This window comes from Rhea pennata, chromosome 3 (assembly GCF_028389875.1).
Source record: "Rhea pennata isolate bPtePen1 chromosome 3, bPtePen1.pri, whole genome shotgun sequence".
NCBI lineage: Eukaryota > Metazoa > Chordata > Aves > Rheiformes > Rheidae > Rhea > Rhea pennata.
This window is the reverse complement of record NC_084665.1, coordinates 92247682-92263032: the sequence shown is the minus strand read 5'-3', so window position 1 is coordinate 92263032 and position 15351 is coordinate 92247682. Positions and strand designations below refer to the sequence as shown.

Below are 15351 nucleotides of genomic sequence, written 5' to 3'. Positions count from 1 at the left end.
GGTGATCCTGCTTGAGCAGGCAGGTTGGACTAGATCTCTGGTTGGATCCAGAGATGCCTTCCCACCTCAATGACACTGCAATTCTATGATGTCTATAAAAAAAAAAAAAAAAAAAAAAAACACACACATATATACACACACACACACAGTGATCTCACATTTGTGCTGTACACTGTTTTAGATCAAAGCAAAGCATGCAATTGAACACATTTTAGATTTATGAATTCTACCTTTTTATAGCAAGACATTAATAACTATTGATGCAACTGTCTTTTTGTGGGTTTTATTTAGATTTTCATATGTGCAATAAGCTGTCCCAAGAGTATATCAAATGAGTTAGAGATTTTTGTTTGTAATTCCATTATAATCTTAAATTTTTGAAGTATGTTTCAAAACTTCTGAACTCTGTTTTCAAGTTTTAAAGTTAAAAACACAGTCTCTAATTTTACACAGCTTTATGACATATTTTACCCTTAAATTTAAGCTGCTTTAGCACAAAACAGTTTGAAGCATTTTCAATTTCTGAAAGGTATACTTATAATTGCTCTTTTTAACGTGTATATAAGTATAACCAGTAACAATGCATAAACTGCTCCAATAAACCCAGAGCTTAAAAGCAGTCAACCTCTTCTGCAGTGCAGAAGCACAGTGCAGAAGCATGAGTCCTCATATAATGACAAGTGAATGACATTTTAAACAGCATACCAAAAGCAATTTTGAAAAATGTTTAAAAATGTACATTAGCATCATTAAAGTAATTTTATATTTGAAAACAGACTAGGATAATAACATGAAAAAGCCCACTGCTTTTAAAGCTATTTCTCACTGTACACAGGCTTTCCTTTAATTCAAGAGGAGTTTCAGAAGGCCCTAAGGCCCTACCAGAATCAAATAAAGCACTTAAAGTACTCTCATCAGTATATTAAATTAATCACCAGTAGAACTTAAAATAGAATTAAAATCTATGTAAGTAATCCTCCTTTGTATGCGTAGCTTCTAAATGCCTACAGTTCATGTTTTATATACATAAAAGAAATACTTTTAGATTAGTTTAGTTAATTACTCCAGTTACCAAAAGTGCTGATTATACATAAACAGCATATAAAAGTATACTAACTTTGTGTAAATCAAGATTTTATGTTTTATTGCATTTGTTTACAATTGGGAGAGTGGGAAGTTGGTGTAGCTCAACCTGAAACCGGTAGTCATAACTACACAGCTTTTTCCAAAATTCAGATCTTTTATCGCACAGTGATCAATTCCATACATTCATCTTCTGTGGCTCTCTCAATTCCAGTTTTTCAGTTTGTAAGTACCAACACTATCAAAAAAGTTCAAGTTCAAACACAGCTATACAAACAGACAAACTAGACAGAATACTGTAGATAAGGCTACTCATTTTTTTATAAATTTGTTGAAAGGAACCAGGCACAGAGAACTTTGGAACACACAATACTGAAAGCCACTTATGATAATCTTTGCAGGGTAGGTGTTTGCAAATTCCACAATTAAGCATTCACCCCTATAGCTTTAGCAACGAACATACAGATTTTATATTTCCTCAGCACTTCAAGTAAATTGTACCTTAATCACAGTGGTTCTTATACTGTACCATATTTATCAAAATAAGCCTATAGATGAGCTAACTAAGTGCCACCATATCCTATTCAACTGTGTCCTTTACTTCACAACAGAGCTGGCTGCTCAAAGGCCAGTCTCACAACAGTGAAAAACATGCACAACTGAACTGAGAGCAGGCAACAGCAGAGCACTTAGGTACAGCATAGAGATTCACTGTGGAGCATGACAGTCAAAAATACTGGTCACAACAGAGAACCAGTACTTACATACATAAGTTAAGGAAAACTGCATGATCAGACTGTGCTTTTACATAAAGTCTAAACGCAAACTTTGGGGGATATTCCTAATTTGCTAGTAACTTCTGAAGAACATAACCTTTAAAGATGCATAATTCTGCACACTCAATTTCACATTAAATCACAAAATAAGCATTTGTTTTTCAACCACCTGTGAATTTAACACACAAAAAAAACCCCTCTTACTTAAGATAAGCAAATGCATTTCCAATCTACAACTTCATGTAACATTACTAAGAATAGGGCTTGTTAAAGAAATTTTCTCAAAACATACATACAATATATATTGCAGGTAATGGACACAGTGTGGACAAGTTATTTCCATTCTCTCTACCAAATGTCTATAGATTATGTGCAGTTTTTTTAACGCTGATGTTGAATTCACAAGATTCCTGCTCTTCCAGTCCAGTTCTACCTGTATGGAGAAATAAGCCTTCAGAAGTGCACAAATAATAAGGACTGTGAACAGTGAAAATTAGTGCTTGTTCCACATAGGTGTTGCTATAGGTCCCTGTGAAGCCCTTTCAACAGTCACAAATTCGTCAGGGTTGTCAAAAGCTTCATAGTGGATTAATAAATCTTGAATAGCACACTCCTCAATCTGGAAAGAGGAGAGAAGAAAAAAAAAAAAACAAATGAAAACAAATGTATTTCAGTGCCAGATCTACACTTACAGCAGTAACACAATTATGAACAGGCTTTAGTGGCCCTGAATGTATCTGCTACAGACTGGCCGATCAGGAAGTAGATGAGGCCTTCTCTAGACAACTGGAAGCCACCTCATGATCACAGACCCTGGACTTCATGGGGGTCTTGAAACATCCTGTAATCTGGTGGAAGGGCAATGCAGGAGGGCACAGGCAATCCAGGAGCTTTCTAAACTGCATCGATGCTAGCTTCCTAACATGGGTGATCAAGGAGCTGACAAGGGGAGATGCTCTGATAAACCTGATACTCACAAATAAGGAAGAACTGTTTGGGAATGTGAAGGTCAGACACAGCCTTGGCTGCCCATAAGATGGTGGAATTCTGGATCCCAAGAGAAAGGAAGAAAACAAAAGGCAGAATCACACCTGTGGACTTCAAGGACATACTATGGCTTGTTTGGGGATCTGCTTTGAAGAATCTGATGGGATATGGTCATGGAGAGAAGAGGAGTTTTCAGGAGAGCTGGCTGGTTTCAAGGATCACCTCCTCCAAGCTCAAGAACGGTCCATCCTGACAAATAGGAAGTTGAGCAAGAGTGACAGGAGACCTGCATAATAAACAAATTGCTCCTCACTAAACTCAGACACACAAAGGGAGTATACAAGATGTAGAAACACAGAGCGATGACCTGGGAGAAAGAGACACTGAACATGCAGGAATGTCACCAAGAAAGCCAAGAGGAAAGACACAAAGGGCAACAAGAAAGGTTTCTACGAGTATGTAAGCAGCAAAAGAAAAACTACAGAAAACGTGGGCCCACTACTGAACGACAAAGGACATGGAAAAGGCTGAGGTACTCAATGCCTTCTTTGCTTCTATCGATAGTGGCACACTGGCCTTCAGCAATCCCAAGCAGGGACCAGTGGGAAAGTCTGAAGCAAGGATGACTCACCTTCTGTACAGGAGGATCAGATCAGGAGACACAAAAAAACTGAACATACACAAGTCCATGAGACCTGACAGAACACACCCATGAGTGCTGAAGGAGCTGGCCAATATGACTGCAAGGCCACAATCAATAATCTTTGAAAAGTCACAGTGATCCAGAGAGGCTCCTCAGGACTGGAAGTACACATCATCCCTGTCTCCAGAAGGGCAAGAAGGAAGAATCAGGAAATGACAGGCTGGTCAGCCTCACCTCAATCCCTGGAAAGATGAAGGATCAACTAATCCTGCAACTCATTTACAAACATATGAAGGACAGGAAAGTGATCGGGGTAGTCAGCATGGATTTCTAAAGTTGAAAATGGTGCTTAACCAGCCTAATAGCCTTCTACAATAGATGTCTGGCTTGGTGGATGAGGGGAGAGTGGTAGATGTTATCTTGATTTTCATATGGCTTTCAACACCAACTCCCACAACATCCTCATATAGAGCTGGTGAAGTATGGGCTAGGTAAGAGGACAGTGAGGCGGACTGAAAATTGGCTTATCCGTTCAGCTCAAAGAGTTACAATCAGCAGCATGAAGTCCAGCTGCAGGCCAGTCATTAGTACAGATCCCAGTGGCTGATACTGGGGCCAATACTGTTTAACAACTTCATTAATGACCTAGATGATGGGACATAGTACATGCTCAGCAAGTCTGACAACAATACAAAACTGGGAGAAATAGTTGGTATACCAGCAAGTTGCACTGCCATTCAGAGGGACCACAACAGGCTGGAGAAAGGGACAGAGAGGAACCTTATGGATTCAAAGGGAAATGCCAAGTCCTTCCCCTCAGGAGGATTAACTCAGGCACCTGTACAGGCTGGGGGCTAACTGGCTAGAGAGCAGCTTGGCAGAGTGGGCCCTGGGGTCCTGGTGGACAACAAGCTGAAAATGAAACAGCAATGTGCCCTTGCAGCAAAGGTGGTCAACAGCATCCTGGACTATATGAGGGGCAGCACTGCCAGCAGGTAGAGGGAGATGATCCTTTCCCTCTCTTCAGCCCTGGTGAGGCAGAGTGCTGGGTCCAGTCATGGCCTCCCCTGTATAAAAGAAACACAGACCTGCTGGATCAAGTCCAGTGAAGGGCCACAAAGATTATTAAGAGATTGGATCATCTAACAGGGAGATGCTGAGAGAACTTGGATTTCTAGCCTGGAGAAAAGAAGGCTCAAGGGGGATCTTGTAAGTGTATATAAATGCCTGATGAGAGGGAATAAAGAAGATGGGGCTGGAGTCTTCTCAGTGTATACAGTGACAGGACAAGAGGTAAAGGGCACAAGTTGAAATACAGACAATTCCATTAAAAATAAGAGATTTAAAAACAAAAACAAAACAGAAAACAAAAATATACATCTTTTTAGCAGGAGGGCGATCTGCTAAAAAGGAGGGTGGTCTGTTGGAGCAAGAGGCAGTGAAGACTCCATTATGTAAATGATACTCAGAATATCAATACATAACTAACCCTAAAAACTGATCTCTGAAACAGCCAGTGGAAACTCCTTGTACTGCTTTCCAGCTGTAGTAACTTAGCACTTTACCTGGATCAAAGCCAAAGGCTTTTCTCTGCTCCTAATAAGAGCGGCTTCTTGCTGGAGCTCTTCCTCTACAATAGCTGCAAACATGACAGGTGCTATTACTGGAGAGCTAGTCGGGGATGTTGCTAACCAAGGACTGCAAAAAAAGTAAATGACATCATGAGGTAACATAAAGAACAAGGTTAGCACAAGGCAGAAAACAAGATTCAAAATCTAAGCCAGCGTCAAACTTACTTACGACTTTCTGGCTGTGGAGAATCCAGAACATGGTCTTCCAGGCCTGGGCTACTTCTGGTTGTACATCTGCAAAAAAGTTAGGAAGAAAGGAAAGCAAAAGTCACTGGCAAAATGTTCTCCTGGATCATACCATGAATTACAAATTCACAGTAGCCATTTACAAATTTGTGTGTGGATGGGATTCTCCTAGAAGATAGGCGTGAGATTTGATGCTGAATCTATTTCTGTAATATTGTAGTTGAAGACACACTGATGCCAATTTCTGACAATTAGAACTTTCATTGATTTTTAGCTCAGACATTAACTTCAATTCTTCCTAGTATCTGAACATTTGAACAAAGTTTTTTTTTAAGAGTTTTTTTAATGCATATAATATAGTCAACTGAGTTATGCACGACAGCATAGACTATAAATCTCTTTGCAATTAATATGAAAAGAATGTGGCTCCAAGAAAAAAAAAAAAAAAAAAAAAAGGAACTGCCTTATACACCAAATAAACATTTCAGGTAAAAGTGTCATTCATTTGCTGCTACAATAACAGTACTAATGAATTGTTTTCTCAAGTGTAAGTCAGCTTTTTAAGCCCCAATATTATGAACTTTCAGTACACATCCTGCAAGGACCTCCCACATTCATAAGAATAGCGTAAAATTAGAATTAATGCAATTGAAAAAAAAAGAATCCTCACAAATATCAGTAAAGAATTCTCAATAGCATTTTCTCAATAACATTTTATTCTGTTGCAAAACATTAAACTGCCTACAACTGAAAGACACATTTGGTATATTTAAGCCATAAGTGAATTTGTCAGGAAAAACTCTTCACCAAGATAAAGAGAGACCTATTGTTATCTAATCTCTTTCTTTGGCAACATGCAATTCCTAGAGCTCTAAGGGAGTGTTAGATCATATGATGAATTGCTAACACAATTTTTTGAATTATTCTATGATATTGTATTAAAAAAACCCACACAACCTCTAATGGTGTTGGTATTTCAATAAGTAGATCTTCATTTCTCTGACTTCTCAATAATCTAAGTGGCCACAAAATGTTAGATACAAGGAAAAATCTACAGAAAGTATCTAATAAGAGCATTCCAATAACTGTTAAGTTCTCTGCCTGGAATTTTTTCCCTTGAACACAACTCCAAGGACAACAAGAACCACCACTCCTACTGCTAAGTTAAAAGGGCAAGATTTCAAAAAATATGAGAAGCAGCATCCATCATAAAAAATGACATCCAAATGAACCATGCCCAACTTTTTCCAATAAAATTGGATTTTGCCCACTGAACAGCCAACTACTCAAGGAACAGAAATAAAACAAACATTAACTACTTAAGGAAAAAAAAAAATCTTTCTGCACCAACAGCTGCCAGGGGATAACAGTGGACATTAAAAGAGGCTCCCTAAAGTGTCACTCCCTTGGATCAAATCCAGTAGATCCACTGTAGATCTACAGTAGATCTGCAAGGTTATATTATTTCCATGTTTTCACTGAAAAAGCACAGTTCATATGACTAAATATGATCCTTTTGTTCCATTTGCAGTAAATGCTGACTGTATCAAACACTGGCAGGACAGTAAGTGGGAAAGTGCATGGTGTGGAAACAAAAAAAGTGTGGTACATCCAAACTAGAAACTTCTGGATAACCACCATTCCATAGCTCTGAAAGAACCAACACATGATGAACAGCTCCATGCAAGGGTGGTCAAACATGCTCTATCATTCTCCAGACAGTGTCTACACAGCTCTAGTTCTGTTAGGTTGACCTCATTGATACGCAATGCTTTTTCCATAGGTGCTTAAAGGAAAGAATAGGTTAAAAACAAAGAAAAACGAACACCACTATCTTGATTTTTTTCTTCTTCCTATTTTACCTTTGGTAAAATATTCCATTAGACATCCATTCAAGTGCCATATAATCTTTATTTTAAAGAATAAGTTAACACTTATAAAGTGAGTGTGAAATTAGTTAGGAAAGGGATGGCAATTTTTGTTTATAAATCTTTTAATTAAAAGAAAAAAAATAAAATTAATGATGGTGGGCACAAGCAGCAACGCTAATCAAACCCGCAGACACAAAATAGGTGCTCTTAATTTAGCAAAAGATAATAAAACAGTATGCCTGTGAAATAAAGCAATGGGAAGGGAAATTCAGAAGTATGAAATACAAGATTGTGTGAAATGAAGTTAATAACAACCATAAATTGAGAGGTATCCGGAAGAGAAAGGTGAGAATCCAGGGTGCACTGACCATGGCAACAAATCAGAAATACGCTGCTTCAAAGAAGAACTCCAAAAAACAAATCTGCTGCTTCAAAAATACATTGGATGACTTGTTTCTGTCTTAACGACTTCTACCAACACATACCACTGGACAAAACTCAAGTGGTAGAGATTTCAGTTTTGGTCTCTTAAGTTCAAGGAAGAATAACCTTAAGAGGCACAGATGGAGAGAAAAGTAACGGGAATTGACTTTTCCACTGCTCATCTTCTGACAGCAGACTAAAATTTGGCTACAATTTTGCAAAGGAAGGAACAACAGAGGATATGACTGCATTCCATACATATATTTTGTGGTGGTTGTACAGCCACTACAGAAATGACATGCCTGTGTCAAAAGACAGTGTTGTCATGAGAACATAATTCACTAAAACAAAACAGAAAGTTTCTAACTATCATTGTGAATAGGGCTTTATAGCCTGATGTGACATGATGAAAGTTATAGGACTTGCTTCAAATCTGCTCAGGTAAAAGATGGTATCTGGACTCACTTCTGATACCTGAGAACAGCCTCTTCAATGCACAAGAGCAGTCCATTCACCAGCTCAAATACAGAAATGAAGCACACACACAGTAGAAGCAGGGGCAGGTTATGAAAGAGGAATACAAAAATACTGTCTAAGTGCACAGGGAGAGAGTTATGAGAACTAAAGTTCAGCTGAAACAAGGTAAGGATGTTCAGGGCAAGAAGGAGGGCTTCTTTATTAGCAACACCAAAAAATTTTAAGGAAAACATGGACCTACTGCTCAACAGGAAGTTCTTGATGACAAGAAAAACACAATTTGCAATAAAAATTAGTCTCACTTCACTCGCCAGGAAGGCTGCGAAGCAAATCCTTCCAGAGGTCACTTCTCAGCATATGAAGGACAAGATGACTGGGAACAGCCAGTATGGATCCAGGGCAAATTATGTCTGACCAACACAATTGCTTTTTATGATCGTACGTCTGGTTCTGCATACATCTGGAGAGCAGTGGATGTCGTTTCCCTTGGTTTTATAGCAAGGCCTCTGACATGGTCTGTCATTATAGCCTTATATTCAATCTGGACCATATGGAGCAAATGGACAAGATGAGTGGAAAATGGACTGGACTGCAGGGCTCAGAAGGTTGTAAGCAGATGTACAAAGTCCAACTGGTACCAGTTACTAGTGGTGATACTGGGACCAATACTGTTTAATGCCTTTCCTGATTGTCTGGATGGTAGGACAGGGTGCACTCTCAGCAAGGTCACAGATGACCTGGGGGGGTGAGCAGGACCTCAGCAGATTGAAGAAGCAGGCAGAAAGGAACTCATGAAATTGAGAAGACAAATACGAAGTCCTGCATCTGGAAGAGAATAACTCCATGCACCTGCACAGACTGAGGCCTGATTGGCCAGAAAGCAACTCTGCAGAGAGGGACCTAGAGGTCCTGGTAGACAACTAGTCGAAGATTAGTCAGCAGTGTGCGCACCACAACACCAAAGGTCCCTTCCTACCTAAATTATTCTATGATTTCAATAGTAGGGGACTACTTTTAGGACGGAGCCTATATAAATCAGTGTCCAGCTTCTATTGCAAAAGCAAGAAAAGAAAAATAAGATAATAACAATCAAGGAAGAACCAAAAAAAGAAGGAAGGAAAAGAGGAGATGAAGGAGCTTTTTACTGAAGTAGGGGGGATGAACAGGTGTTAAGAGTATGTTTGTACAGCTTACTAAATGCCCTTATTCTAGTGTCATCTCCCAGATTCATCTCTTCTTCCACCTGCTCTAATAATGCCTACCCACACGCACATTTGACAGTAAACCCTACCTGCTTGCCCCATCTGACAGCTACTCTGTCCTTCCCACTCACAATCCAAAGAGCTCACAGTACAACTATGCAAACTAATTCAAATAGATTTGTTTATACTTAACAACCTGTTCTAGAAAAGTTCTTTTCAAAATAAGACTTTTAAAAAAACATAATTAACAGTTCTAGTGTCACAGCACACTCTAGTGATCAGTTAAAAGATAAGTTTAATTGCCCATGTCATCTCCCTCAATTTAAGTGTGCTTTTAAATGTAGTAAGCAATTCAGATATTTTGAAGTTCTTTGTGCATATTTACATCTGTGCTTCTTGCTAGTAAAACTCTTAGCCCAGATATTAAATCAAGTGCAGATATTGCAATATGCTAGATCCACTGCTCAGCTAGCACCGAAATAATTAAGAGAAATGGAACAGAGGAAAAATGGAAGCTGGAATATACAGAAAAATGGAAAAAGCCTCAAAAATATAGAACTTGGAAGCCTTGAAAATTAAAGACTGATGTAGAGACACAAGTGGTTCTGTATGGAAACAAACTGGCTCAGTACTGAACCAGCCTGATTTAACTCAGTTGGCTGAACTTGCCCTGACTCCTGCACAGCCACTGAGGTGTCTCAGCACTCAACTCCCCAGTGTTCCTTGAGGATTTGCTCATTTGAAGCCAGTTCAGGTCTGGTACCTCCCTGATCTAATGACTCCTCAGAAAGAAAACACAAAGTCTGGTCTCCTGCAGAATCTCTTGGGTTTTGCTGTACTGTTTGAGTCATGTACTACTTATTAGCTCAGTATTAGCAGTGCCAGAACTAGGCCATTCCCATGTGAAGTCGCAAAGACATATTTCCACTAAGACTCCTCAGTGCTCCCTGGAGTAACACAGTGAAGACAACCCAGGCTGCCACAACAAAGTAAACCATGCCAGGCCTACATTATTAGCTTGGATTATGAGCTATATATGCACAGCTGCGCAGTGCAACTCCCAAGGCTGAGCTGACACTGGAAACAATGCAGCCACATCCACACAGCCCTGCTTTTCAACTCATTTGCCCATGGACTCAGTCCAGTTTACATCTTTGTATTCGTGACATGGTTAATCAACAGAAAGTTTCAGGGTTGCAGACAACTGGAAGGTGACAATGTATGGAAGAGTGTTTATACAACCACTCAAAAAAATCCCAGAGACTACTGAAATAAAGAATATAGCTTTATGAAAACTGCCAGTTTAATTACTGCACAATTTAGACAAAGAAAGAAGAGAAAGCAGGAACAGCAACCATGCAAGTATCTTCAATGTCCCATCAGTTAAATCTGACAACAAAAGATCAGGATCCCTTATGCTCTACCCACATTCAATTTCCCTTTCATAAAAAGGAGAAAAGGCTGTGGATAATTAGTCTTCATCAAAACAGACCATGAATGCCACAGGCAATTATCAGCATCTACTGTGACAGAAACTGTACAGTCAAAGAATAAAATTACCTACAACTAGAAACTAAGCTCCTAACTTTCAAATGGATGAACCAGTCACCTAGGCTCTTTACAGCTAATAGACAGAAAAAAACATCTTCAGAGACGATCCATAACAACCTGGAATAAGTTGGGAAGTGCCTTCTTTTCCCACTGACAGTAGTCAATCTAGTCATCTAAGCTCCCAGTATCTTAACATATCATTTTTCAGACAGCTAGCTTATTAGGCCCAGATTCAGCTCAAAGAATCAGCTTTGAGAGATTTCCAACTGGCCAGACTGCACAGACTGGACAGAGAAAATCAAAAAGAAAGTGACTTTATGAAGGTTACAGAGCAGGCCTGATAGTGCTAGGAATAGCATCCAATACAAGTTCCCTTATCACGAGGCCATACTGTCTCTCATATGGAAAGCTTTATTATTCTGCTAGCAATTAAATTAATGATACCTAGGCTTCATGGCCCTACCCCTGCACTCACAACCACCACCACAGCTTTCTGACAAATGCCCCTCCCTCACATACACTCTCCAAGTCCCTCTTCTCCTTCTCTTCCTTCTCCTCCACCACCCACAGGAACTGCCTATCTTTTCTCCCCTCAATTTGTTCCTTATCCACCAACAGGAAAAATGCAGATTGGTTTTAAGGAAACACTGGCCAGTTTCTACAGAAGGTGAACAACCAAGAGGAAGGCCCACTGTCTTTTCCTTTCAAGGACTATTTTTGGAGGGGGAATAGGGGTTCTCATGAAACACTAGGAGGTGATTGGTGTCAAGGCCCTCTGTTCACCAGCAGGCTCTGCAAACTCTTCCCACTCTCCCAGGGCTTGGCAGCCCATGTTCAAACACAGCTCTGACACAGTGCAGCTGTATAACCCGGGGTCAGGCTGCTGTGAAGAGTTAAGTTGTGAGAAAGAACTGTGAGAAGCCTCATGGAGGCTCCCTTCTCTTTGCTCAGAAATCATTTAAGCTCAGGCCCTCAACCTTAGCTTGAGCTACACTGCAGCTATGTCTGGTCCCAACCGTGCTTATCCTGACCCTACCTCGACTTCCAGGTTTGACCATGGCCAGTCCTGCCCTGCCACAGCTTGTCCAGCAGTCCTTGACTGTGACTCACGCTGGTTGCTGTCAGGGAGCCTGCCCTGCTCTCCTCACTGGGCACTCTGGGACTGTGCACTTGTCAGCAAGGCCACTGCCCTGCCTGTCTTGCTGTCACCTTCTACTCCTGGGTCCCCTGTCACTGCAGGGCAGCTGGCCTGTGCTGCTCCCAGAGAGCAGGTAAGGAAGTCTGCAAAATCTTAAGGCCCTCTCTGTCTTAGGTATGTTAGTGTACTGCTCAAAATTCTTGATGACAGGGGAAGAGAAGCAGACAGTGGACAATTCAGTCACACAAACTTTTAGAGATAAGGCTGAGGTTTCTTTCCTCAAAACTTCGGTAATTATTTTATCCCCAAAATTGAGGTTTTATTGGAGGCAGCAAGAGGGTGCAGGGCTAAAACAACTGAAGAGCAATATACATCTAGTTATTAGACAATAATTTACATGCACCTCAGAACACGCTATTTTTGTCCTTATAATTACAAACATTTCCCTAGTAATTACAATACACTAATTTTTAAGCAGTGCAACAATTTTTCAGTAAGACCTCTTAATTGTTTAGGTACACTTTTTAAATGGCTCAATCGGCTCGTAAGAAAGCTCAGATCAGAAAATGCCAGAACTGTGTTTGAATAAACTCATTTTATTATGCTCCCAGTGGTCACATAGAAATACTCATAAGCAAACTCAGATTCACGTATGCCATTCCTACGTGCTACAGAATATCTAATTTCTGCAGAGGTTAGAAAATTTAAGTATAATTATTTTTAGATATACATGTGTGTATACATATGTGCACATACACACACACTCAGATGCAAACACTTCAAATTACAAACAAAACACCATTGGCAATACTAAATTACTTCAGTCTTCATTTTTAACAGTCTCCTATTCATCATAGTATTTATTCACAAATCCTGTTAGCAGAGCCACTAAAATAATACTTGCAGGATTAAAAAAAAAAAAGAAAAAAGACATTCTTTCATCTTTTCTTCTGCAGAATTTTTTAAATTATTTTAGTTCTCGTATAAATGTTAATCACTTAAAACAAAACAAAAAACACAATTAAGAAAAGCTGTCTTACCTTGCAGAGTTATGGATTAGTGTATCCTCAACTCCTTTACATACAGCTCTTTTGATACCAGTACCTGGTGAATTACTCACACATTTTTCTTCTTCTGTTACAAGATCACGGAATGACTTTGGCAAAGAATAATGCAATGAAGACGCCCTTAAAAAAAACAAAAACAGAACATAAAGCCACTCATTTTATACTTGCATTTTTCCAAAATTCCATTCCAGTCTACATTTCAGATTAAAAAAAAAAAAAAAAAAAAAAAAAAAGCTAAGTAATACTGTATTTTCTAACTCAAAAGATACTTGCCACCATCTTACCATTATGCCTGCTACTCCCCACCTGCTAAAATAACTCACTTTGGGTCAAATGGGTAAAATATCAGGTAATTTCAGCTCTCTGAGGTTAGGTATGCATATTTGACTATGGTAGAATTAACAGACACGGCTGTCAAACAGGATCTAAATTCCAAAAGTTGTAGAAATGATGGCAGCCTAGGATGCACAGGATGAAAGACTCTTGAAGACAGACTTCATTTTGTATTTCCCAATAGCAAGCAAGGCAACACCTAGTCACACCAAGTTCCAGTACTACTCCCACCTATTCATAGGCTGTACTGCTGCAAATATTCTCTGTACAGGAGGCATCTATGAGAATAGAAAAATAAATAGTACAGAATTTCATTATGAGGAAAAAAGTTCTCCCCCTAACCTACTCATTCAAAAAAAAGCATTTCATTTTCATAGATACCCTGTCTCAGAGAAGCTGCATCTTTCCTAAAAGCATTAATCCTTGAGAAGTGTCCAGATAAATTGCACAATGCTCCAATTCTTTTGCTGAAAATGTTACAAGCATGCCATCATGCAAGTCAAGTATTCCTGAGACTCTTTCCGGAGAATACTGAGTTACTCAAACCTACTGAAGCCTCTATAAATCCCTCGCTCCACAGTGAAATCTAAAAGACTACCTAATGAATAATGAAAGTAAAACTTTTGTTTTACTTCCACAAATATAACATGTATGCTACTGACCTAGATCCTGCACATTAACTTTCAAAAATAAAACAACGTCAAGTATGAAAATACAGCAATTGAGAATGATAGCTATTCTCAACACATTTTGATCCCAAAGCTTTTTTGCTTACAGAAATCAAGAAAATTACTATCCGTTTCTCCACTCCCCTATCAAGATACTGGACTTACTTTTTCAGATTTAATTATTACTGTTTAACTTTACTAACCAAAGCAGTCCCACTCATTTCAAAGAGTTATTCACAAACACACAAAATATGTATAAGAAGACTAAATCTGCTCATTAGCTACACAAAGAAGTAACAGATCAGTTGTAAATACTACTGATGTAAAACAAGTTGCCTATAGAATGCTTACTGTCTACACAACTACCATAAGGAGGGGAGCATCCAAACCGAAGACTTTCAAATTACCTTTACCTGCTATACAAAGTAGAGTAGTAAACATAATGAAATTTCATTTTTTGCTTTGCAGGAGAGCTCTAAAATGCTGCAATAAGAGCATCAAGTACTGTACATGAAGCCTTATGCCAGATCACCTGGCCTTGAGTTTCCTGCATACAGCATGAGCAATCCAAAAGGAATAAAAAGCAGAATGGGAATCTTCCAGATGCAGAGGCCTGGGAGTTATTCACCTCATGTAGCACTATTTCTACCTAAATAGTGACAAACGAGAGACCTAGATGTTAAAATACAGAAGTATCATATATATCGTTAATGCTCAGGACAGAAACTTTAAACTGCTTTATTCCTCTGTTCTTGAAAGGCCACAGGCTCTCCTGAGTAACAAGGAGGATCAAAACAAATTCGGAAAACTAATAAGCTGTCTCTTTTCTTGCATGACATACTCTCAAAGCATTCCCAGTGTGAACTTTTCCTCCTTCCTTCCACCATTCTTAAAAGTAGTGTAGCTTCAGCGCCCCCTCCCCCCCCAATCTATCAAATTGGAGGTTTCTTTTGGCAGATAGAGCACGTTGTATGATATGCTTTGTCTTTTAGTCAACCCAAAAAGAGCTAGAAGGTCCCACACCCTTCTGGCAAGTGCTCTTGCCGCATATCCAAAATGAGTATCTTATTTCACTGGAACACAAGTTCTATGGTTTTCAATATATTGCAAGCATGGAAAGCTCAATCTGTTGCCAGAAGCACTTTAACAGTCTATTCTGAATTTACAGAATAGAACTTTGCAAATATGATACTAGAGCAGATGAGTACTTACCATTCTACTTTATATACAAAAATTAGTTTGGACAATTAACAGAAGCAAACAATCTATGGCTTGCCTAAAACAGCTTAAGGTTCGTTTAACAAATGCTCTTTAC

At 39.2% G+C, this 15351-nt stretch overlaps 1 protein-coding gene across 4 annotated transcripts in view; it reads right to left on the bottom strand.

The window, feature by feature from the left end:
- Nucleotides 1-267: 267 nt before the first annotated feature.
- Nucleotides 268-15351, bottom strand: part of IBTK (inhibitor of Bruton tyrosine kinase) — a 59598-nt gene continuing 44514 nt past the window's right edge. For 3 of the 4 annotated variants that reach the window (XM_062572810.1, XM_062572811.1, XM_062572812.1), the window contains 4 exons: nucleotides 13009-13155; nucleotides 5286-5354; nucleotides 5055-5187; nucleotides 268-2478 (listed from right to left, as the gene is read on the bottom strand). In XM_062572810.1, coding sequence (XP_062428794.1) covers nucleotides 2353-2478; nucleotides 5055-5187; nucleotides 5286-5354; nucleotides 13009-13155 — 475 coding nt within the window. In that variant the 3' untranslated portion in view covers nucleotides 268-2352. Of the gene's footprint in view, nucleotides 2479-5054; nucleotides 5188-5285; nucleotides 5355-13008; nucleotides 13156-15351 lie in introns of those variants that run through there. The other variant, XM_062572813.1, reaches the window with a different exon arrangement.